General features: G+C 50.1%; 10 protein-coding genes across 10 annotated transcripts; 6 read left to right on the plus strand and 4 right to left on the minus strand.

Annotated features, from left to right (window-relative positions):
• Positions 1 to 861: 861 nt before the first annotated feature.
• On the plus strand, positions 862 to 3266 carry BJY04DRAFT_54959 (B-type cyclin nimE). The gene is made up of 4 exons (XM_073720618.1): positions 862 to 1076; positions 1159 to 1254; positions 1345 to 2710; positions 2763 to 3266. The coding sequence occupies exons 2-4, from the start codon at positions 1246 to 1248 to the stop codon at positions 2855 to 2857; spliced, it is 1470 nt and encodes a 489-aa protein (XP_073571361.1). The 5' UTR covers positions 862 to 1076; positions 1159 to 1245; the 3' UTR covers positions 2858 to 3266.
• Positions 3267 to 3469: 203 nt separating this feature from the next.
• On the plus strand, positions 3470 to 4312 carry BJY04DRAFT_217999 (HIT-like domain-containing protein; the record flags this gene model as incomplete). Its single annotated transcript, XM_073716211.1, has 3 exons — positions 3470 to 3724; positions 3794 to 3950; positions 4017 to 4312. 3 exons carry the CDS (start codon positions 3470 to 3472, stop codon positions 4310 to 4312), a joined length of 708 nt encoding a protein of 235 aa, XP_073571362.1.
• Positions 4313 to 4443: 131 nt separating this feature from the next.
• On the minus strand, positions 4444 to 9893 carry BJY04DRAFT_207375 (SIR2-domain-containing protein; the record flags this gene model as incomplete). Its single annotated transcript, XM_073713850.1, has 13 exons — positions 4444 to 4506; positions 4565 to 4689; positions 4741 to 4946; positions 4997 to 5904; positions 6043 to 6157; position 6568; positions 6954 to 7137; positions 7187 to 7738; positions 7793 to 8106; positions 8169 to 8387; positions 8464 to 8498; positions 8648 to 9300; positions 9474 to 9893. 13 exons carry the CDS (start codon positions 9891 to 9893, stop codon positions 4444 to 4446), a joined length of 3795 nt encoding a protein of 1264 aa, XP_073571363.1.
• Positions 9894 to 10135: 242 nt separating this feature from the next.
• Positions 10136 to 11068, plus strand: BJY04DRAFT_188324 (RWD domain-containing protein). Its single transcript, XM_073711197.1, has 2 exons — positions 10136 to 10363; positions 10426 to 11068. Exons 1-2 carry the CDS (start codon positions 10297 to 10299, stop codon positions 11061 to 11063), a joined length of 705 nt encoding a protein of 234 aa, XP_073571364.1. The 5' UTR covers positions 10136 to 10296; the 3' UTR covers positions 11064 to 11068.
• A 29-nt stretch (positions 11069 to 11097) lies between these two features.
• Positions 11098 to 12700, minus strand: BJY04DRAFT_188325 (LYR motif-containing protein). The gene is made up of 3 exons (XM_073711198.1): positions 12589 to 12700; positions 12371 to 12531; positions 11098 to 12321 (listed from the first exon to the last, which is right to left on the minus strand). The coding sequence occupies exons 1-3, from the start codon at positions 12635 to 12637 to the stop codon at positions 11644 to 11646; spliced, it is 888 nt and encodes a 295-aa protein (XP_073571365.1). The 5' UTR covers positions 12638 to 12700; the 3' UTR covers positions 11098 to 11643.
• BJY04DRAFT_54986 (uncharacterized protein) lies at positions 11286 to 11602 on the plus strand. Its single transcript, XM_073720619.1, has one exon. It carries the CDS (start codon positions 11377 to 11379, stop codon positions 11560 to 11562), a length of 186 nt encoding a protein of 61 aa, XP_073571366.1. The 5' UTR covers positions 11286 to 11376; the 3' UTR covers positions 11563 to 11602.
• Positions 12701 to 12926: 226 nt separating the features above from the next.
• Positions 12927 to 13989, minus strand: BJY04DRAFT_188328 (E2 ubiquitin-conjugating protein MMS2). The gene is made up of 5 exons (XM_073711199.1): positions 13744 to 13989; positions 13600 to 13679; positions 13407 to 13532; positions 13271 to 13350; positions 12927 to 13220 (listed from the first exon to the last, which is right to left on the minus strand). Exons 1-5 carry the CDS (start codon positions 13820 to 13822, stop codon positions 13160 to 13162), a joined length of 426 nt encoding a protein of 141 aa, XP_073571367.1. The 5' UTR covers positions 13823 to 13989; the 3' UTR covers positions 12927 to 13159.
• Positions 13990 to 14403: 414 nt separating this feature from the next.
• BJY04DRAFT_218006 (putative endosomal peripheral membrane protein (Mon2)) lies at positions 14404 to 19798 on the plus strand (the record flags this gene model as incomplete). The annotated part of the gene is made up of 6 exons (XM_073716212.1): positions 14404 to 14481; positions 14544 to 14610; positions 14664 to 14837; positions 14890 to 15096; positions 15150 to 15238; positions 15296 to 19798. 6 exons carry the CDS (start codon positions 14404 to 14406, stop codon positions 19796 to 19798), a joined length of 5118 nt encoding a protein of 1705 aa, XP_073571368.1.
• A 197-nt stretch (positions 19799 to 19995) lies between these two features.
• Positions 19996 to 21432, plus strand: BJY04DRAFT_188335 (FAD-dependent oxidoreductase). Its single transcript, XM_073711200.1, has 3 exons — positions 19996 to 20130; positions 20211 to 21111; positions 21164 to 21432. The coding sequence occupies exons 1-3, from the start codon at positions 20053 to 20055 to the stop codon at positions 21394 to 21396; spliced, it is 1212 nt and encodes a 403-aa protein (XP_073571369.1). The 5' UTR covers positions 19996 to 20052; the 3' UTR covers positions 21397 to 21432.
• On the minus strand, positions 21406 to 22647 carry BJY04DRAFT_55036 (gluconokinase). Its single transcript, XM_073720621.1, has 2 exons — positions 22269 to 22647; positions 21406 to 22129 (listed from the first exon to the last, which is right to left on the minus strand). The coding sequence occupies exons 1-2, from the start codon at positions 22506 to 22508 to the stop codon at positions 21614 to 21616; spliced, it is 756 nt and encodes a 251-aa protein (XP_073571370.1). The 5' UTR covers positions 22509 to 22647; the 3' UTR covers positions 21406 to 21613.
• Between the last annotated feature and the right edge of the window lie 632 nt (positions 22648 to 23279).

A 23279-nucleotide genomic window follows, 5' to 3' on the forward strand; every position in this document is an offset into this window, starting at 1 on the left:
GCAAAAATGTCTCCAGACAGTTTGGCGGGTGCGGCGGTGGATTAGATCACGTGAGGTCTGCACCGCCTTCCGAGCTGTGGCTGCTGTTCCCCACCGAGACTCGTCACGTGAATTCGAGACTTGTCGCGTCATGGTGAGGCCGCACTGAGTATCATCTGGAGCGCGCCCGTTGCCTGGCAACGGATTTTTGTTTTGTCGATCGTGTCGCCCGGTAGAGTCTTCGGGCGTGTTGGCGTTTGGCGTCTGTCTCGCGGCCGTGTCTTGGACAACCTCATTGCCAGGGACAACTTCCGCCCTCCACCCTGCCCTCCCTGTGCTGACCGTACCATTACCACTATACAGAGCTCTTTTGCCAGCCTTGAAGCAATTAAGTGAGGTTAATTTACGCTGCCGTACAGTACAAACACCGCTCTCTCAAAACGGGCTGCAGGAAGCTGTTTTATTCACTTCCTCCCCCCTCTCCAGGGCCTTCTCTTCTCTTTCCTCTCCACTGTTACGAAGTTTGCACCTTTTCTTTTCTGCCCGAGGGCTTTATAAACGTCAGTCCCAACGTACATAACAGGATATTGGGGGACTTTTTGCATATTCCAAGTACATACTTGCCCGCCTTGACGACGTAATTCCACGCGACGACTCCGCGACTCGAACAGGTTGTGCTGTGGGGCTACAATAGGGCCAAACACCGCACTCAGCACTCTGCCTGTCAAGTGGTCTACCGTCTTTTCTTAACCAAACCCACTCTCCCATCCCATCACCATCACCATCAACATCAACATCCCTTCGAGGAGAGCTTCACCTAACCCCCTCTCCCGTCTTTGACAGTTTCTCGTATATTCTCGCGTTACTGTTCATACTTTACTCCTACAAGCTTCCTCTATCTGCATTTTCAGCATTCGATTCTCTGCGCGCCCTGAACGCTACGTGTTTCACCTCAGTTGAGCCTCGATCGACGTCAACAAACCCATATACACACAACTTGACGGACTTCCACCAACTTATTCCACATTCTACATAACCTACCTTATCGGCCCTGCATCAACTTGTCCGATTGCTTAAGTTTGACATACTCATACTTGGTACGTGCGCCAATATTGCTGTCCCCTTGGGTATCCAGGCTCCACTGGAGTAATTTGCTCAAGAATGCTGACTCAACGCTAGAGGCGTGCAAGGTACTGAACCCCAGATATCATCTTCCTATTCTACTCTTCTTCAATCCGTTGCGGGCTTTCCCTGAACCTCGTCGTTATGCCCCCGGTAAGCTTCTTCCTTTTAAACGCGTCACACTTCAGCTTTGCAAGTACTTTTCAGACGCGCAGTGTCACTAACCTGCTCGGTTCTTACCAGACCCGGAGCCTCCGCACTCGAGGCACCATGAACGAGAACGATGAAAACGGACCATCGACGCGTCTAACGCGAGCCAAAGCTGCTGCCCTGACCACAGATGTTCCCGCTTCCAATGGGGCTCTCAAAAAGCCCCTCCAAACAAAGAAAGCTACCACTACTACCACTGGCACTCAAAGAAAGCGCGCTGCCCTAGGTGATGTGAGCAATGTTAACAAGGAAAATGGAGAGACGAAAGAGTCAAAGAAGGCTACCACCACCAAGACCGGTTTGACATCGAAGGCCACTCTACAGACGGGAGGTGTCCAGAAGCTTAGCCGCAACAATTCTTCTCGCACTGCCCTTGGAGCCAAGGACAACAATGCAAAGAAGCCTGCCACGGAAGTGAAGCGCCCTGGAAGTGGATCTGGAATGGGAAGTGCTATGAAGCGCACCTCCAGCCAGAAGTCGCTACAGGAGAAGAGTCTCCAGCAAGAGGAACCCCCACGCAAAAAGGTTGAAATTGAGAAAGCTTTGGAGAATAAGACAGACATCACATCAAAGGAGAATGCCCGATCACGCTCACAAGCTGACGAACTCGACGCGGCCCCTGAAGACTTTGTTGCGGATCTCGACACCGAGGATCTTGATGACCCTTTGATGGCTGCTGAATATGTGGTGGAGATTTTCGACTACCTTCGCGACCTGGAAATGGAGACGCTTCCTAACCCCCAATACATTGAACACCAGCCTGATCTAGAGTGGAAGATGCGCGGTATTCTTGTCGACTGGCTCATTGAGGTTCACACTCGCTTCCGTCTGCTTCCTGAGACACTATTTCTTGCTGTCAACCTCATTGATCGTTTTCTTTCCGCCGAGGTGGTGGCTCTTGACCGTCTTCAATTGGTTGGAGTTGCTGCCATGTTCATTGCGTCTAAATACGAAGAGGTCCTTTCACCCCACGTGGCCAACTTCAGCCACGTCGCCGACGAGACCTTCAGCGACCGTGAAATCCTGGATGCCGAGCGCCACATCCTAGCCACCCTCGAATACAACCTGAGCTATCCCAACCCTATGAACTTCTTGCGTCGGATTTCCAAGGCAGACAACTATGACATTCAGACCCGTACCCTTGGGAAATACTTGATGGAGATCAGCCTTCTTGATCACAGGTTCCTTGGTTACCCTCAAAGTCAGGTCAGTGCGGCCGCCATGTACCTGGCCCGCCTGATTTTAGATCGTGGTCCTTGGGATGCCACCCTAGCTCACTACGCCGGTTACACCGAGGAAGAAATCGATCCTATCTTTCGCTTGATGGTCGACTACCTTCATCGCCCCGTCTGTCACGAGGCATTCTTCAAAAAATATGCGAGCAAAAAGTTCCTCAAAGGTAAATTTACCAGCACTCGTGTATGTTTGTACGATCGCTAACATCTTACCAGCATCCATCATGACACGACAATGGGCGAAGAAATATCACAAACTCTATATTGAAAGCGCAACAGAGCCTTACAACACTCTCAAAGGCAGCGAGTAGAGAGGACACTAGCGGTCTAGACATTCGGCAAGACACAATGGGCTCGGAGTTGGTTGTTTTTAATATGTTGGCATTTTGTTTGTGATGGGTATCGGCAGCTTTTGCATATGTTTACGATGGCATCCTGTTTCAGTTGCGGACATTGGCATTCTTCAGCTTCTGGGGGTGGTGTCTGGCGCTTTGCTTTTTATACCTGCTTTTTATTCACTTCGCTATAACTTCTTGGGTGTCTTCGGGATACTTGACCTTTGCTTAATGATTCCTTCAATTCAGCGATACTCGAATTCACTTTCGCCCTGAAGTTTGGACGTGCATTTCCCTGGACAATAGCTTTTTCGAGCAGCGAGATTTTATTGTTTACGTATTTACGGCTGTTTTGATCAACAATATATATTCACCGGAGCTTCGGGCGGCAACCGAGGTTGCTGCGGAGCACGGAGTGTACTTCCACCCTCCACCCTATCATCTCCATCTCCAACCACCCGTCACCCTATTATAGTCTTATAGATTACCGCCCCGTCCATTCATCTTTATTTTTCCTTTGATAGGTTCTTTTTGACTGCAGAAAGTGCACGTTTCAACCATATTCCGAGTTTACGGGGTAGATACGAAATGTCCCCCTGCGCCTTCTGCAGAATCGCCGCCGCGCACCCGCCAGTCCCTCCATCAACGTATCTTCATCAAAGTCATACAGAATCTAAACCACACCTGGATATTACTGAAGATGGCCATGCCTTCTTAGTCCTATCAACAGAGCATGTCCTGGCCTTCCTGGATATCATGCCCTTGACGAGAGGGCATGTCCTTGTAGTCCCAAGGAAGCATTCCGAGAAGATAAGCGAGATCGGGGTGAAAATGGGTAGAGAGGTTTGTTCATTTTTATTTTCTCTTCATCTCATAATAGGGTATAAGGGACGGATGTTAATAGATCTCTAGCTTGGAACATGGCTCCCCATTCTCTCCCGTGTGGTAATGAGAACTGTCTTTGGGGAGTCGGACACAGAGCCCGATCCACATAGTGATACCATTGTCCATAAACCCGGTGAAGCCCTTAACGATGAAGCGTGGAATTGGAATGTTGTTCAGAATAATGGTATAGCCCTTGACCCTCCTGATTGCCCCTCCTTTTTGGTTTTGCCGTGTTAAGTAAGAACAATAGGCCATGGCGCTGCGCAGGTCGTCCCGCATGTGCACTTTCATATTGTCCCGCGCCCGCCTCTGGGCGCGGCGTCTACATCTGCGAAAATGAGCTTCATTATGTTTGGGCGCGGGCAGAGGGAGGATTTGGATGATGAGGAGGCGGAGGAGTTGGCGGGGGAGCTGAGGAGGGGAGTTGCGAAGGAGGTGGCGAGGGTGAGGGAGGCGGAGGGGATTGATTTGGAAGAGGGGATGGGGGTTGGAGAGAGAGGGAGTGATGGTAAAGGTGGGAGTGGTGGGGGGAAGGGACGGTTGTAGGGTATAGTTTATCTATAGGTCAGGATAGGTAGAATATAGAGGGGAAGGACGTGTACATAAGATTTAACTTTTCCGTCTTTTGCGATTGGTATTGGTGTAATGCACTAAGGCTATGAGAATGATCCGACCAGTCATTGTGATTCTGTCGCAGGGCTTTTCTTGACTTGTTGCTTCCAGCCTGGGTTTTTGAAGTACTAGAATAGAGTCAGTATGTGCCTTAAACCAAGTGTAACTGGCTATATGGGGACATACTATTCTTCTAAAAGCGTTCAACTCATCAGCCGACACACCGGTGGCATCGCCCTTTGACCGTCCTAGTGATATATCCGACAATTCTCCTTCTGGTAGTCTCCTGTATGTGATCAAACGTCTTGACCCTAATAGACAAATTAGTGAACGCCACAGAGACGTGATAGACTGGCGCTCACAATTGTTAAATGGCTGAACGGAGACGCTGAGAACTTCAAGATTCTCATGCATCGGAATGTTGAGCTCAACTTCTTCGTCATTAGCTGTCGGCATCCACATCGATAGACGTCCATCCGTGACGAGCGTCCGCGCTGCGAATGCGAGAATATCAACCAACATGGCTTCGAAACCATATGGTTTCTTAGGCGCAATATAGCCGGGGCGGCTAGTAAACAATTAGGACGAGTCAGGAACGAAATAAGCAAAAGAACATACTAATGCGCAGGAACTCCGTCTATAATGACTTCGCCAATATTACGGCCATCTCTCGTCCCAAGAACCCGTAGCCCTTCTCGGACGCCATAGGGCGGATCGCAGACAATCCCATCCAGAAATTGACGGTCCAGCAGAGGCGTATTGGTCAAGTCTGAGGTATACACGTCGCCAAAGTTCTTGCTGAGTCCGTATTGCTGGAAGTTAAGTTCCACGCCCGTGGGGTCTCCCTTCTTCTCCATCTCTTTTCCGCGAAAGCTTCGGCCATCGATATCAGAGCCGAATGTAATAGCGCCGAAGTGAGAGGCGGCCACAAGAAAGCTACCTGTTCCCACGAACGGATCATAGAATATCTTGCCAGGCGCCGCACCAGCCATGTTGGCCGTGATCAAACTCAACTCGGCATCCATGGTCGTGGTACTGATATACCGCCGCTTCTTCAGGTCATACTTATTCACAACCTCGCGATCGCTATCCGCAATGTACCGTCCGAGATAGAGATCCAGCGGTCCGGCAACCTTCGGCTGAGCTTGGGGTTGCTCCCTTGACTTTGATTTCTTCTCAATCCCGGGAACATGAGTCGGATCATAGTATCGCTCCATAACCCAGAAGTCCTGCTCCGGGTTCTTCAGCGTGATCTGCCCCTCAAACCCAACATACGAGAAGGACTGAATGATATCTCGTTTTTGAGTCGGCGTGCGCTTGCCTGCGAATGAATCGATTGTGAATCGAAACGGGACTTGCTTGTACTGCTCCCACAGCTGGTGCGTCCGCCTGCGGACGTCGGCGTGCAGCTCTTCAAAGGTGGTGCCGTGCCCCCAAAACTCGAAGATATCCTTTGCTAGGATACTTCGAGCGATGAGCTTACGCGCGGCGTCTTCATTTGGCAATTTAACGACGCAGTATGGGGACTATGATCCTGTTAGTGGGGTTGTGTTTCCATAGATTTTTTTTTTGGTGGGGGTTGTTTGAGGGCGTATGTATAGCCACCATTGGGCTAATGCATAGAGTATGATGCTTCGGAGAAATTAAATAAACCGAAGACTTACTGTTTCATCGTATGAAATAATCTCGAGATCTATATTGTGCAGATTGGCTATAGCCTGAATCTCCGGTTGCCGGAAGGTCTCATGGGTTTGAGCGAAGCGGATGATGTATTCCATCCTTCACGCTGGTGTTTGGACGGTATTTTGGATGGACCCTGGATTTGATATTTCTAATCAGATTGGTGCAGAAGATGCCTATGTTGCCGCGTGAGGTTGTTGTCGTAAAATTCAGGCGATGGTTGTGGATCGAGATTTTCTCTCCCAAAGAATGAGGAAGAATGAAGCCGGACAGCGCGTGTGTGGGAGGGTTTGAGACCTCCTTATCGACATATTCAGCTACAATCACGTTTGCATAATGGATAAGCAGGTATAAGTAGTTATCATTCTTGGTAACAATCTGAATATGTTCAAACAAGTCATGACCGTTCTATGAAATACAAACAATGATCTCTATCAAAGGTCGCGTCTCGGCAATCAAACCAGCAGCAGAATAAGTTAGGTATGCACGCAGGCTGGAAAAAATCCCACTCTTGAGACAAAGAATAAGAAGTTAGAAAAAGAAATGCAAAAATAAAACAGATCAACACAATAAGTACCCTTCCCACATTCCCCTGGAGATATCTTGACAACGCCGCCATCAGTAAAGACAGACTAAACCCAATAACCGTCCAACCGAAAACTCCACCGCTATGCGCCGACAACCTTGAATACATGTCGTGAGTCATATCCGAAGACTGGGGTGATATCGACTTTCTCGTCCGGTTGGATCATCTCATGCTTCAAATCCCATCCGGCCCGGCGACAAAGCTCAGACACCACCACATCACAGTCGCCAAGCAAATCAATATCAAAGCTCGTATGTGTTACAGGCTATGTATGGTTAGTTGAGGAATTGACCACTTTCGTGTGAGTACTTACAGTACGGGAGATGTAGATCTGGGGAACGTGCGATGGCAAAACGCCTGGAACCTCCGCAACAGGCGCAACTTTCAACGACGTTCCAATGACAATAACCAGATCTACTCTGTCCCGATCATGATGGAGGAGACGGCGTCCAAATTCATCCGGAAGGTCTTCTCCGAAAAAAGTAATGTCCGGCTAAAGAGTTGTTTAGCGACAGTCATGGTGGGTGCGTTGTGCTACCAACCTTCATCACTCCCGGTGTGGGTATTTCGTAACCCTCATCATCGGAGCTATCCCCATCGTTCTTTCTATCCTTATGAGCACCGTTACTGTTGCGCTTCCGTTTTTGTCCCTGCGGTTTCTGCGCTTCCTCGGCAATCTGCTTGCGACATTGCGCGCATTCAGGAACCACCCCTTTCTTAATATCGTCATAGATCTCGTCACCAGAAACCTTGTACTGGCATTTGACACAGGTGGCTTTGGCGAACGAGCCATGGCATTGTACAATATTCTCGGGAAGCACACCCGCGTTGGCCTCAATATTGTCAATGTTCTGGGTATAGTTGGTGAGAAGTTTCCCCTTGTCTTGAAGTAGCCGAATGAACCCATGTGTAGGCGAGTACTTCTTCTCAGTCGGCAAGATGTCCTTGGCGACTGAGTAGAAGACACTGGGATCTTCGCGGAAAATTTGAATGTCAAAGACCTCCTGAGGATCGCTTAGACCCAGATGCTCTAACTGTGAGTACAACCCGGTGTCCTTGGATCTGAAATCTGGAATTCCAAGGCTCGTAGAAATCTATACCACAGTTAATATTCGTGAAGGAGAATTTAAAGATAAGCGTATACTAACACCTGCGCCAGTCAAGACGATGATATTCTTTGACTGCTGAAGTAATTTCACAGCATCGTCGATAGAGTTATATTCAGTCAACTTCTGACGCCTCGTGAACTCTCTTGAAATAGCAATCGCTAGAAGAGGATGATAAGCCTCATCTGGCGCACCTTCAAGGAAAGATGGAGGTAATATTCCAAATGCAGTGCAAAGCTTCTTCGCAGTGACCGTGTCGCGAGCGATTGTCTCCTCCACGAACGCAGCTTTGCCAATCTCGTGCAGCCGTTTCCGAAATTGAATGGCCTCCTCGAGGGTACAGGCACCAGGAATTGCTATTTCAGGTGAAGTAATCAGTGCGCTGAGACTTTTAAGGTAGGGCATAAAGTTCACTTACATCCGTCGCGCAACTGTTCGTCGCGGAGCATTTGGATGGCGTCTTCATAAAGAGACTGAGTTTCCCACTCGTCCTCCAACCCATCGCTATCTGTTTCGTACTCTGACTGGGAGACCAAAACTTGCTCCTCTATACCAGCCGCGTTGTCTGATGATTCGTCCTCCGCGGCTTCAATCTCCACCGCGGGAGACTTCAACGAGGAACTCTCCCCACGGGGCGCTGCTTCAAGGTCCATCCTAGCGAGGGGAATGTGAAACCTTCAGCCGCCTTCAGAAAAGCCGACTGAATCACTCACATTGAGCTTTTGCCACGCCATAGAAGGACGATTGGCTCTGCACTATTGTACGGGAGCGTGATCGGCATCAAGTTATTCCGATCCCGCTTTAGATAACGCCTTATCTCGATAACGGGGATAAAAGAAGTGAACAAGGAAACTTTTCTATTGGTATCATTATGGACATTCCTTCTATATGCATTACGAGTCGGCCATCTCATGGTCACTGTCTGAGTCGATCCCTTCCCATTCCTCTTCACCATCTTCGCCGTCCTCAGCGTTGCTGTCTTCTTCCTCCTCCCCGAGCTCCTTATTCATAGTCTCCACCAGCTCGAGAGCATGCTCTTTGAGCCTATCGTCCTCATACTCCACCAGCCCGTACAGTGTCAGACTCTGCTTGAGCCACTCCCTACTGGCCACAAGCGACGCTTGCCTCTTAGACTCAGGAGTCTCGCCTGCGACTTCTTCCTCAGGGTCTTTCGGGGCCTCTCCCTTCTCGGCCAACAGGTAGAGACACCAACCTCCCAGATACCAAGCCTCCACACTCTGGTCATCTTCTAGGATCAGGCGCTCCAAAACCTCGAGGGCCTCGAGCAGCATTGAAACCTCCATGAGGAGACGGGTAAGACTGATTCTGGTCGGGAAGTCAGGAACACTTGGGTCATCTGGTGGCAGATCCTTCCATAATTCCAGACTCCGTGATAGCGCAGCTCGTGCATCGTCTTCTCGTAATTGTGAAATGCGAATCGACGCTAGCGTCTGTAGGACTTCTGGAGAACCAGGCTGGACGAGTAGAGCTTCTGTGATGAGGGCTTCGCAACGGTTCTCTGCGTCTTCTTCCCATCTACAAGAAGTCAGCTTATTGAATCAAAGGTAAAGAGACTGAAAACTCACGAAAGGTCGGTCATATAGATCTCGGCAACACCACAAAGAGCAGTGGCCATCTTCCGCCTCTTCTCCTCCAACTCTAGAACTACCGCGGGCCCATTGTTCGCCTCCAATTGTCGAATAACGTTCCTCAAAGCTCCTACACCCTTCTCGAACCACTGAACACTATCCTGCCCACCAAGCTCACTCAATTGAGCCAACCACAGAAATTTCTCAGCACCCCCACCCTCAGCCTCCGCCTTGAAGCCCGTCGGGTCGAGCTCAACCGCCTGTAGGAAATGTTGCCTCGCAAGTTCAACCTCGCCTAGCTCGACGTAGATCTCCGCAACCGCATTGAGGGACGAAAGTTGTGCCGGAGAATTTGCAGGAGAAGTCTCGAGTGCTTGCTGGGCAAGTGAAAGCGCAGTATCGGCCTGCCCTGTATGCAGGAGTATAGTCGCTTGCTCAAGGAGCTTCGTAGGGTCTTCGCTCATCTTGCGTTTCGATATTGAGCCGCCGGCGCTCAGGACGGACTTTTCGCGGGTTTTGGAAGCTTTCTTCTTGTGAGGTCTGGGCTTCCCCATGATATGATCGTCGTTGGAACGTACTCTGTTTGATCCGGGGACTGGTAATGTACGTGGCTCTGGCTAGAAAATAAGAAATACAATTAAGAATTCTCTTGAAGATTTGCAAGAAGATCGCAGATGTATTATTCGATGCGGGTGGGAGCAATTTTGGGCGATTTTCTTATCTGTTTGCCGTGTTTGCATGAGGGACCGGCGACGATTCGAAGAGCAGAGGAGATTTGTATGAAGGCAACGTGTAGCTCGAATTTCACGTCACGCAATTTGATACTGCTTTTCTAAAACTCGAAGACCTGTACTTTGTCTTCTTAGAACTTTTTGTCTTGCGATACCTCAACATCAGTGACGATCTCCCCTGCAAGTGAACCGCAGATACCCCTCCTCAGAACACCATTGAAGCAATATGGGTCGCGAAGACCAGACCGAAGAGCGCGAGGTGCTCGACTCTATCTTCCCAGACGAAATCACAGGTACGACACTTACAAAAGTTTCCGGGGGTGGACCCTGTCTACTGACACAAGTACAATTCTAGACGTATCCGACACCTCATACCGGATATCAATTACCCTCGAAGCACCCGAAAATGACGAAGAGGAGGCTCAGGCCCCTGTTTTAGTCCTACAAGTCACCTACCCAGAAGAATACCCCGATGTCGCCCCAGAACTCGCCCTCTCAGGCCCCGCCGACGCCCCAAAACACCCCCGGCTGGACATCAATGAGGATCGGGACCGGCTCCTCGAGGCTCTCCAGCCTACAATTGAAGAAAACATGGGTATGGCGATGGTGTTTACGCTTGTTAGCGCGCTGAAGGAGAGTGCGGAGCTGTTGATGTCTGAGCGGGTTAATGCCGTGCATGCGGTGAAGGAGATGGAGGCTGCGAAGGCGGAAGAGGAGGAGAACAAGAAGTTCCAGGGTACAGTTGTGAACCGCGAGACGTTCTTAGAGTGGCTGGACAAGTTCAAGAAGGAGGCGGCGGAGGAGGAGCAGAGGAAGAAAGAGGAGAAGGAGGCGGAGGAGAAGAAGGCAAATAAGAAAGGGCCTGCTAAGGAAGAGAAGAAGCTTACGGGGAAGCAGCTGTGGGAACGGGGGTTGGCTGGAAAAGCAGACTTTGATGAGGAGGATGAGGATGCTTTGCCGGCTGCTGTCGAGAAGGTCAAGATCGCGGCATAAGTAACATATTCTATTCGAAAAAATACTTATGATATGTGCATCATCACACAGCTTTTTTTCTGTTCCACTTCCCTGGGTTTTTCTAAATGCATGCCCATGCTAACACAGATTGCCGTGGCATGAGAGTCCATGAGATGGACATTAAAAGCCAGCCGTGTTCGCCGTGTGCTCCGATCGACCGGGCTTGTTGATCTGGGCGCATGAGCCTGGGCACCTATTGTGCATTGCCCTTGTAAGGCTGCTGAATCCGTAGATCAACTACCTACTCGTCCAATCTCATCTCTTGGAAATTCATCAAGAGATACTCTTTCGGATGACGAAAGCTGTTGTACAAGCATTACCCGATAGGCGCTCTTGGTCCCGAATAAGGCGTATATGTGGCCTAGCTTCTTGTCGGCAGAAGTCGCCGAAGGAAACAATCAACATTTTAGTTCTCTTCTTCGCAATTGCAACCTTGCTGATCTTAAGAAAGGCTAAACTTGCCCGCATTAGGTTCTAGCATGAACCTTGTCGTTGCTCTGAAAGTAGTGAAAGTAGACTTTCAGATCTCTGATAGGGTAAGGTAGGAAGACCAAGTGTATCATGTCTTAGCTTCAGCCTGATTCTCGCCCGTTCGTTTGTCGTGCACAGCTCGTTTCTGAATTTCGGCTTGCCTCTCCTTCTTAGCCAAATCTCTCTCCGCAAGAACAACTTTCCACATGGCTTCAGCAAGCGCTTGCTTTTTCTTATCACTGTTCTTTATCCACGAGCGTGTATCCTCAAGAGCAGCCGTGGGCTCGCTGGCCCAAGTGGTATTCTCGCTCCCGGTCGTCATTGCATCCCATTTATCTTCATCATGGCCGAATAATATCTCCGGCTCCAATCTGTCCCGGCGGTCAATGAATTGCTGTCGTCGTACGAGTTTCGAGTGGAGAACACCGCTGAGGTTCTTCGGTTGCGGCTTTTTGATACGTAGGAAGGGAAAACCCCGGGCATTAACAAGGACTGGAATCCGACGCCGACCACTCACAGCCGGTCGGGGCCTCATTAGTATAGACTCTGCCTCGGGATGTCGTTTGGCTGTCATTTCTTGGCGGCGCACATTCTCCACGATCTTGCGTTGCTTTGCTGAGGGCTCCTTTACGGGTCGCGCTTTGGCTAGGGCATCTTGAACTGCCTGCTTCCGTCGTTTGACTGAGTCGGCTTCTCCGAGTATAGCCGAGATCAACCTGATGCTGGTTTTATTTCCCTTCGTTGCGGAGTGTAGAAGGTCGAGAGCCTGACGAAATTAGCCATGGTCGCGACAAAAGGGGCTAGTGACTGCATACTTCGTACCCAGCTCTGAGAGCATTTGCAGTCTGCGAAGGGCTCTGAAGGTGCCTATATCTGCGGAATCGTTCTCGGACGTGCGATTGCGCTGCGATAAGTTCAAGCGCGGTCTGCGGTAAGTTGGTGCATTGCCGGAGGAGGGCGCGGTAGAGTGCTAGGCCTAGAAATAGCGTATTTCGTGAGTAATCTGATTCAGGAGAAACATTGTCACCCTTACATGCAAAGCGATGCTCAGAGGAGAACTTTGGAACGACGAGTCGATGCATATCCCGATGAAGTAGGAGTTCCCCTGGTCCAGGAATCGCAAAGCAACAAAAGTCCAATGGTATCCAAACTCCGGACGCGGCAGGTCACGTGCAGATATAGATATAGGGCATTGAAACATCGAGCTCTTACAAACGAGGAAGTGGTTTTACTAGATGTCTCGTCAGGCTATATCTGTCAAGGCAGGAGCCTAATTAGAGTCAGTCTTCATAAACCAAAAGGTGTCATTCTAGTTGACTTCCCAGCGCACTGTATCGCATGGTAGTATAGTACAGCCAGGCAAAGGCGGAGGTGCAGCGTCAAGTGGAGCACAATTCGATTACAGGAAGGTCATTATTACTGTACAAATGTATGGGAAAGATAGCCGATTGATTGATCTAGATTTGGAGATTTCGTGTTAATGCGTGCCGCCATGCATAGACACCAACATATGCTCTAATAAATGAAAGAGAAGCTAATGAACCGGATTAGAACACCGACCGTAATACTCCTTTTCGATTCATGACTCGTTCAAGTTGCAAGGCTTAGAAAGTCGAGCCCTCCGGGGGCTGAGGGAGTTTCTTATGTTGTGGCAGAGCCATGTACCTAGGTCATTCAGCACGGTCGTCCTGTCATACGATGACGACTGCACATACCTTCGGAGTTCGATCAAGACAGTCTCCATGGTATAGTCACGTTTCCACTGTGCGAGACATGGCAGCTTTGCGGGATCAACCTGACGGCAGAATTAGCCAGCGGTTACCCCAAGTTTTCAATCTAGGTATATCGAACCTTGCCCGATTGTGGGTCAACGCAGGGAATGTTGACGCGCGAAATGAATTGAAGAGTCGGGGGGCTATCGGGATATTCAGGACCGCAGTGGATGTTGAGACTGTATATCCTGTTCTCGTGGACGCTCTGTAGTTTTATGATACCAGTGTAAGTGCACTAGACCTCGGTCAAGGAAACAGGAAGTTTAACATACGTGAGGGGGTCCAAGGACGGTTCCGTTCCAGTTGCTCATCATCATGTCTTCGCCGTCAGCAAGACCGTAAGAACAGGCCTCTGGAGTAGAAAGAGCGAGATTAGTTTGGTGTTTTATATGGCCATCCCTGTGCCGCATGCATACCTGCGCCCAAGCCCTTCTCGCCTTTCTCCAGCTCTTCCAGAAGCCGGAAATTTCTGGGTATCTTTGCGTTGGAGGCCATTGTAAATTAGAGGCTCTAACGAGAAGCTTCAAGGGAAGATAAGAGTAGATCAACAAGCGGAAGGTCAGTGAGTGTGAGGGAGGGTGTTAGCGGAGGAGAAACAATTTCATCACCATGTAACAAGTAAAAAGAGGGGCTGTCGTCACGGTCCTTATCCGCTCTCCGATATCAAAGCCATGATGCCTGGTGGGTAATTCAGTTACAATGCCTAGTACATTAGGATAAATACAGGTAAGGCGATACGGTACCAGCCGTGGAAAAGCCTCTCACGTGATGATAAGAGAGCTCATCACGTGAGAATAATCAGTATAGTCTTGGCGCCTTTGATGCCACGGCGGACAGAATGGACAGAATCGCTACTGCTGTTTATACTTTCTACAGTTTCCTCTTATAAGAATGCTGGCCATCTTTGCTGCACTAGCTCGGAGCTGAAGCGGGACTGCTACCGCATAACCTTGAGGTTCTTCTTTCCGCTGTTCCTGCCATTCATGACGCCTTTGTATTTGCTTGGAATTGCTTGCTTGAGATCTGCCCGTTGGACGGGCCTCGGTCATGCGTATGCCGCAATAATTTAGCTGGAAATGTCCTCCCAACTCCTACAGTCAGAGCTCCTGAACCTCATACAAGAGTCAAAGAGGAAGAACTCCGACTTGCGAAATGTATGACATCTAGCACTATCCGATATCAAGGGGATGTCAGATCACGGCTTACTAGTATATAGGCCGCGGAAGAGTCCCTCAACGAATTGAAGGCCCTCCCTTCTACTTCTGAGGCACAAATATCTGCTGGTAAGAACTAAGCTCATTTAGGCTTTCTTGGATACAAGTACTAAGCGTGGAAGATCTCGCGCGCAAACCGCGGTTTGTTAACCCATTTATTTTGGCATGCCATAGTCGCCATGCGAAACTTGCAGGTATTGGAGTCATCTGTCTGCAACGACTGGTTGCATCAAGGTCTCTGCCATCACAGAGGCTGAAGGATGTTCTCAGTGGGCTGAAAGAAATCACGAATCTTAGTTAGTTCTGAGCCTCTAGCATACTCTATTACTACCTACTAACGTTAGGAAGCTCTTGATATCCAGCTTAAGATCTTACAGACTCTGCCCTCTCTTCTACAGCACTACTCGCACGACTTAGGTGGCGAACTGCTAGTCACGACACTCGAAATATGTGCCACTCTACAGTCCAGCAAGACCCTTGCGGTCTCTAGTACAGCAGCAGCTACACTTCAGCAGCTTGTCGTTTCCACATTCGAGAGGGTGTCGATCGAAGACCGTAAGTCCTTCTTTTATACGGTTATCTCGGGTCGTCTGCTTATCTCAATTCAGAAACGCATGACGAGTCGCGGCCAACGGCTACTGTCCAGATCGATGGTGGTTCTGTCAATATAGGGCATTTTGCATTAGACGCCTTACGGGTGAGCTCTGGTCAGGTTGATTGGGTTGAAGATTCAGTTAGACTAATTGAACTTAAGGTACTGGATGATCTTTGCCGTCTCGCAGAAGGCGAACCGCTGCACTTCCTGCGAATCAAGTCGTTATCTCCAACTTTCACCTTGGAACTGGTTGAAAGTGTTCTGGTCAATAGTGGTCAACTATTCGTGGATCATCCCGAGCTCACACAAGTACTTCGAACTCGCCTGATTCCTATGGCCATCAGATACCTCTCGGAGAGACACACGTTTTCACAAACCGTGCGGATAGCCAGAATCCTCCTCATCCTCCTGAAGAGATACTTGTCGCTATTGACCGCAGAATGTGAAATGGCACTTTCTCTATTGACACACTTACTTGAGCCTGACGGGACGGCATCCTGGAAACGGGTCATCTGTATGGAAATATTCAGAGGTCTTTACGCTGAGCCAGGACTGGTCAGGCTCATATATTCACTCTACGATGGAGAAGAAGGGAGAAAGAATATTCTTCGAGACCACATGGCCTCCCTTGTGCGGTTGGCAGCTGAGAAGCCTTCCTTGATCGGCGTGAGTAGCCGCTCAACAGTACCGTCGCGTTCGGACCACTCTCGGTCAACAACCGAAGATCAAATAACCCTCGAGGTCGGAGGCGTGGCGGATGTCATTGGAACCTCTGTTCCAACAAATGATATTAATGTTGCCGGCATCAGCAACCAATGGAGTGTTGTTCGCTCACCATACTTAGAGCTGCTCGATAAAACCGAGGCTCCCCTGCCCCCTGACACATATGTATACAGCCTTGTGCTGAATTGCGTCAGTGCTTTCGCAGAAGGCCTCGCAAAATTCATACTGCCACTCACAGTGCCTGACCTCAAATCGAAGCGGAAAACCCGTACTGGGAGTGATCGTAACGGTGGCTCGGTGGGGTCTTCGCATGATCTGCACAAAGAGAATTCCCTCAAACGAACAAGGTCAACCAAGAAAGGTTCTGTGCCTATTAATCCTCTCGACATCGAATCTCATCCGCAGCTCTCAGCTATCCGCACCTGTGCAGGAATTATCGACGATTGCTGGCCGGCTGTCTTGGCAACGTGTTCGACTTTCATGTACGCCTCCTTGGATGACGACTTCTACCACAACCTTGTCCGATCATTTCAGAAACTGGCCCATGTCGCTGGTCTTCTCAGGCTGTCCACTCCCCGGGATGCCTTCTTGACCACACTCGGGAAGGCCTCTATGCCAGCTGACACGAGTATCGTCAAGCCCGGTGGGTCCACGACAGTGGTTGCGGGCACTCAACAAAGCGAAGCACTCGACAAAAAGCGTAAAGGTAGCGAGACTCACATCACTCCTCAGACACCCATGGAGGGCCCAGCGGCCCCCTTAAATGACCAGACCTTGTCCCTTACTACCAGGAATTTACTATGTCTACGTGCTTTGCTCAATTTGGGCATTGCCCTGGGCCCGACACTTGACCAGCCTGCTTGGTCAATAGTTCTGGGCACTCTTCAGGATACAGACTTGCTGGTCAACAAACCTGCGACAAAAGCGCTTAGCACAACTGGTGGCCCCGGAGAAATCCTGGGCGATGCATCCCAAGGGAACCTAGGTACAGAAATCTTGGCTGTACAGTCCGCCTCGACCAAACTGTTTGAGAGCACTAGTGACTATCCTAGCACCACCTTTCGCGACTTCTTAGTCGCGCTTCTAGATCTTTCTGCATCAACAGAAGAGCCTACAACAGTTGATGACAACGAGACAACTGAAGCCCCTACGCAACTTCTGCAACCAAGCTCTGGCCGCATGCGTCGGTCATCTCGTCGTGCGTCGTATGCATTAGGTAAATCAAAAATCCAGGATGAAGAGCTAAGATTTGTTTTGGAGAGGGCAAGGGGTTTAGCCAAGGCGAACCTTGAAAGGCTGTCGTCGTTATCGGCGAATGATCAGAGCGCCTGGCAGCACCTTACGGAACGGCTGATGGCAACTGCTGCTAATACACAGATTGGGCTAAACCTACGTCTCCATGCGAACGAGGTCCTCAATGGACTGGTATTCGAGACGATGAAGCAGATAGATGATGAAAGTGACTCGGAACGAGATAAGCGACAGCTGAGAAATCTGGAAACATTGAACTTTCAGGTCAAACTCCTCTACGAAAGCAGTGGATGCTCGTTGGGGGCACCGTCGCCTTCGGTACTTGAGGTTCATGAGCAGAGTCTGGAAACTTTGAAGAACATCCTAGAGCAGTATGCTGAAACTTTCGACCAATGCTGGACGGCTGTTTTTGGCCTCATTTCTAGTGTCTTTGGCGAGCCTGTCATTGAAGAGGGTGGCGTTGGCAGCGATAAGAGGACGCTGGTAGCCGAATCTCCTCGACTTATTCAAGTCGCCTACAAAAGCCTGCAACTCATAGCCTCAGACTTCTTGTCCCAACTCCCGCTGTACTGTCGGCTTGATCTCGTGGAATCATTCTCAAAATTTTCCCTACAACAACAAGTCTTCAACATCTCGCTCACCACAGCATCGTCCTTCTGGAATGTCTCCGATTTCCTCCAAGGACAAACCGTGCGTCTTTCTATTGAGTCCCATGTTGACTTGACATTTAGTGAGGAGAGGTTGGCAGGGCTAGCGAGGACGGATAACCCATCTGTTTCAGGGAACGTACTCTGGCTTTTCTTGCTATTGCGCATCGTGGACATCACCACAGATAGCAGATCAGAAGTCAGGAATTGCGCGATCCATACTTTACTAAGGATCTTCGATGCTTATGGCCAACAACTCTCACCGAAGGCTTGGTGCTTGTGTCTGAACCGTGTGTTATTTCGAATGGTCGAGCGGATCGAAGAGACTTTTGCTGAAAAGCGCACGAAGGATAGCAAGGCTTTGGAAGAAGTGAAGGCGTGGACTGAGACAACAGTGCTTGTGGTGAAAGGGATATCCGACCTGGTTACCAACTTTTTCGACACTATCACTCAAGACGACGAGTTTGATAAATCCTGGAAGCGATTGCTGGCCTACTTCCAGAAGCTCGCTAGTCTGCGCTTTCTGGCATTTAGTCAGGCAGTTTTTTCGAGTCTCTCCAGCATCCTTCTACGAATTCAGCCGCCAAACGAACTTAGCAAACAGTCCTTGCAATCAGTCTGGGCGCTATGGACCAACGAGCACCCCACTGACAAGGAGGACACACTGGACTTGGACCAACCTAACCAAGATGCCGCGATCTCCTATCTGCGTAGCTTCCAGCAGATTTACCGTCTGTATAAGCACAACTTGACGAAGGAGGACATTGAGACGGTCTTGCAGCACTTGAAGCTCGTAGCATGGAACTCGGTATGCCCCAGATACTCGCCTGACATCGACCGCCCGTCGGAACTGCAGACGTTGGTTATAGAGTGTTTAAAGATGATGTGTCTAGAGAAAGACGATTCTCAGGGCCAGATCCTGCAATGCCTATCAGAGTTCACGGATTCTGCTTTATCAAGGTGGTCATTGAGCGGTGATCCCAGAAGACCGACATATATTGCCTTTTCTAAGAGCGCAATAGGCCTTCTTAGCTGGTATGTCGCAGAGTACGGCATCAAGCAGGACATATTCGCGGATGGGTCTGTATCGACAGCTCTGGAGCATCTCGCCAACCCCATCGACCAGCGATACGACTGGACGGGCAAGGACAAGGAACCCAACTTATGGCAAAAGTCGACTACAGCATCGCTGGACGTGTTACGGGTGGCAATCCCGTATGTGGAACAGCAATATGATAAAGTCGGAGAGGGACAAATATCACGATTCTGGCAATGCGTGGTCGAGATCACAAATGGCATCATTGCCGCTAGGGGCTACCGGAATGCTACTGTCCCTAGAAATGCCTTGCTGTCGGATGAGGCCTTTGACGTTGATGCGTTCCAAACCATAAAATCTCTCATCGTGCCATCCCTAGGCGCGTCTGCTGTTTCAGACTCAATCCGTCGAGAATTTGCTTGTTCTCTGCTTCATGCGTCCTTTATTTACGCCCCGCAGCGACACGACCTGCCGAATGATTACCGTGAGGGCGGCTCACTTCAGAGTATATATACCGTACGGCCAGGCAGGACCTTCGACCCACTACCAACTCCCCGAAGCAAGATGGCATATGTGGCGTTAGATACAATGTTCGAACTGTCATCATCGCCAAACCAGAACTCATCCAGTGACCAGGAATCCCTCAAGAGAGTTTTGATTGCGCGTTCCATATCGCCGTACCTGATTCTCCGATGTGCGGTGTCCTTGAAAGGCTACATCGCGGACCAGCCTCTGCGCGGTCTTATGCCCCAGCCAACGCCAGCTCGCAAGGCTCTTCTGCACCTTCTGCAGGGAATGGTCCAATTACAGAGTGAACCATCTGCTGTCCCGCCGCCACCCATGGTCAGTACAGTTTCCAGCTCCGATCAGAACCACAAGAAGCATCTGGAGTGGATGTATCCGCTTGTTGTGCAGGCAGTGCAAGTGGCAGGCAAGGAGAGAGATGGTGGTGAAGTCTTGCGTGCCCTTGGTGAGGTGCTACGCGAGATTAATAGTAATGTATAGGTACTATGTACAAGTATACCATAGAAATTTATATACCTAGGTGTTCTTGTTGGTTTCACGAAACTTGCTCTTACCCTAGACTCTCGACATGCATAACTAGTGATGGCTGCACTCTGAGCATCAGTGGGCTATGATAGGTAGATATCCTCCGTCAGCTCACCTCACCACCCTTTTTCCCCCTCCCCTCATCCAGCCACCACGTGCTCACCCCTGCTTTGATGTGACCACCACAACCCGCAGGACTAACCTCAGAAATGGCCACACCGGAAGACCCTATTCTCATAGTCGGAGCCGGTCTCGTCGGCCTTACCCTCGGCCAAGCATTGAAACAGGTACTTCGGTCCTTCACTTTCTACCCGTCCCTATCTCACATAATCCCGCTTGCTGTTCGACTGACAACACAAACGTATAGAAAGGAATCCCCTTCCAAATCTACGAGCGCGACGCCAATCCATCCTCGCGCACTCAAGGCTGGGCTATAACCATCCACTGGGCGCTCTCGTACCTCGAATCTCTCCTTCCAGAGTCAACACTCACCAAGATCCAAGATGCGCAGGTAGACCCTGCCATAGCAAAGAATGACACCGGAAACTTTCTCTTCCTGAACCTAGAATCCGGGGACGTGAAGTTCCGCATCCCTCCATCCAAACGATGGAGGGTGAACCGCGAGGGGCTAAGAAGGGCACTTTTATCTGGGATTGAAGACAACGTAATTTGGGGATGTGATATCGAAAGTATATCATTCGATAATGCTGACGGAAAACCAAGAGTCGAATTGAAAGACTCAGATGGAAGGAAACGCTTTAGTGAACCAGGAAGCCTACTCATCGGCGTCGAAGGAAGCAAATCACCCACCCGCCGCTTCCTCTGTCCAGACGCATATAGGAATTCTCCACTGCCTATCCGCTTCACGGGCGTGGCAGTGGACCTCTCTCCTGAGCAAGCGGCACCGCTACGAGCTCTGGACCCGTTACTTTTCCAGGGCTGTCACCCGAAAACAGGTGTATACCTTTGGTTCTCGATACTTGAGACACCGGAACTGGGGAAGCGGGACGATTACCGTGTACAGATTTGTATATCTTGGCCTGTCAAGGGACCTGGAGATGAAGTTCACGGATCGGATGCGGAGCGGCTAGCGAATATGAAGCAGCGAGCGGAGGGGTTTGTCGCGCCTCTATATAATGCTGTGCAGAGGATTCCGGACGGAACGCCTGTGGTTGAAGTAAGCCTTGCCGATTGGGAAGGTCAACTTTGGGATAATCGGGGTGGCAGGGTGACGCTCGCAGGGGATGCGGCGCATGCGATGACTATGTGTAATTGCGTTCTGAGCTCACTTGATATCATGGATGCTGACGATGAATCTAGACCGTGGCGAAGGGGCGAATCACGGCTTGCTTGATACCCTCCATCTTGTGGCGGCCATTGAGAAGATCTACGCCGGTGGTGACGCGAAGGCTGCTATGGATGAGTATGAGAGTGAAATGCGTAAGCGGACGCAGCAGGCTGTTCAGTTGAGCCGAAGGGCTTGCTTCGAGGCTCATAATTGGGACGAGTTGAATGAGAATTGCGCTATCCTATCTAGGCGTAAGTTGGACTAGGGCTTTTGAGTACAGCATAAGCTAGATTGCTTGCTTCGTAGGTAGAATAATTTCTTTGATTGTATCTGAGTATATCACTCGATATGTCGCCCGCTGCTAAAAAGAAATCAGAATCACGAATTATAACACCAAACACCAACCCATGCAATCCTGATCCGATTTGGAGTCAGTTGTACAAGACAAGAAAACCCCCATCTCCTTCAAGTCTTCACCAGATTTACCTCCCCGCGGCGGCATACCCAGCCAAAACCCCATCAACAGCCCTTATAACCTCCCCTTGTACATCCGCCATCGATCCCTTAACATCAACCGTAAGCGCATCCCACTCGCCCACAGGCTCCTCCAAATCCTTCAACTGACTCGCCACCATCTCGGGCTTCATATAATGGGCCTGCCGCGCCGAAACACGATTATACAGCGTTTCCGGGTCGAGCTTCAGATACACGAAATGAATGCGTACATTGGGGGAGCCGTAGGCGGCCACGCGCATGACATCGCGATATTTCTTCTTGAGCGCGGAACAGGCGACGACGACGCCTGGGGGTGCCGGGTGGGTTCTTGTTGATGGGGCTGTGGTTGTGCTGTTGGTGGTGCTGGAAGAAGGTACCGGGGCTGCGGCTGGAGAAAGAAGGGTTGTTGCGGCGCTGCGGAGGGCGATGAGCCAGTCCCAGCGGTCTGCGTCAGTGAGGGGAATGCCGGCGGACATTTTATCTTTGTTGGCGGCGGGGTGGTACTATTCGTTTCAAAAATGTTGGGTTAGTATGTGATTTCCGATAAGGGTTGGAGTAGCGTGGGGGTACAGAGGTTGTATACTGTACATACTACTCCGTACTGTAGGTTGCAAAGTGGGTAATGGGTTATGGGGAACTTACATCATCACCCTCTAGAAAAGGAACACCTAATTGCTGCTGGAGATATCTGCCCACTGTGCTTTTGCCGCTGCCTGCTGGACCGGTGACGACCCAGATATGTTGGAGATTCTGCGGTGGTACGTTCACTTGTTCTGAGCGCATTGGGGCGGATGTGGTGGGTGTGGTGTGACTAAGGGCTGAGACTTTGGTGCGAGATGGGTCTACAACCGCGTGGGGTTGGCGCTCTCCGGCAGATAGCATTCTGAGAAGTGTGGGAAAGAAAGCTCTCTTGGTTTCAGAGGATGAAAAGGGTGAGGTTTTGTGGACGGGGAGGTGCAGGCACAGAGCTTTGGGAAGGTTTCGGATCTCGGAGTCAACCAGGGTTCTGTTAAATCTGGAATGCGGCTGTGGCACTATCGAGAGGAGGTTGATTGCTTGAGAAAGGAGATTCGTTTGCGCAAGGCTTAGAGAGAAGGGCGCAAGGCTTATTAAGGGTAAAAGTACAGGAGGAAGGGGCAAAGGATGTCAAGGCCCGAGAGTTAGGTTAAATAAAGACTTGCCTCAGGGCCGGGTTGCGCCAGTGGGTCCTGAGCCGATATTTGTATACTCCAAACTCCATACATTTTCTGGGCGATGTAATAATTGCGACGGCAACAAGAATCGGAGCCTGAAGACTCAGAAAATAGGGAATACCAAGGGAATACAGCCGGTGGGGGAGAGTGGGGGAGAACAAACAAAGACATGGAGGAAACGAGTCCAGCGGTCTGGTTATTAGCGGATGATCCTAGATCCAATTCTCCCTGCTTTGCGACAGCGGTCGTAACGTGAGGAGATGCCCAACACGGCGTTGTACTCCAGCCGTTGAGGCTATTGGATGCATTTGGCAACCGCAACATAATCAGAATTGACGGTAGTCCTCAACATCTGCGACTCCGTGGGCGTGATGAAATCGGTCTATGATGTCACAATATCATTAGCCGGGGAACCGGCTCGAAGCAGGTACTTCGCCTAAAACGAAATTATCCCACGGAG

Source organism: Aspergillus karnatakaensis (genome assembly GCF_047715665.1).
Source record: "Aspergillus karnatakaensis strain CBS 102800 unplaced genomic scaffold BJY04scaffold_23, whole genome shotgun sequence".
Classification (NCBI taxonomy): Eukaryota; Fungi; Ascomycota; class Eurotiomycetes; order Eurotiales; family Aspergillaceae; genus Aspergillus; species Aspergillus karnatakaensis.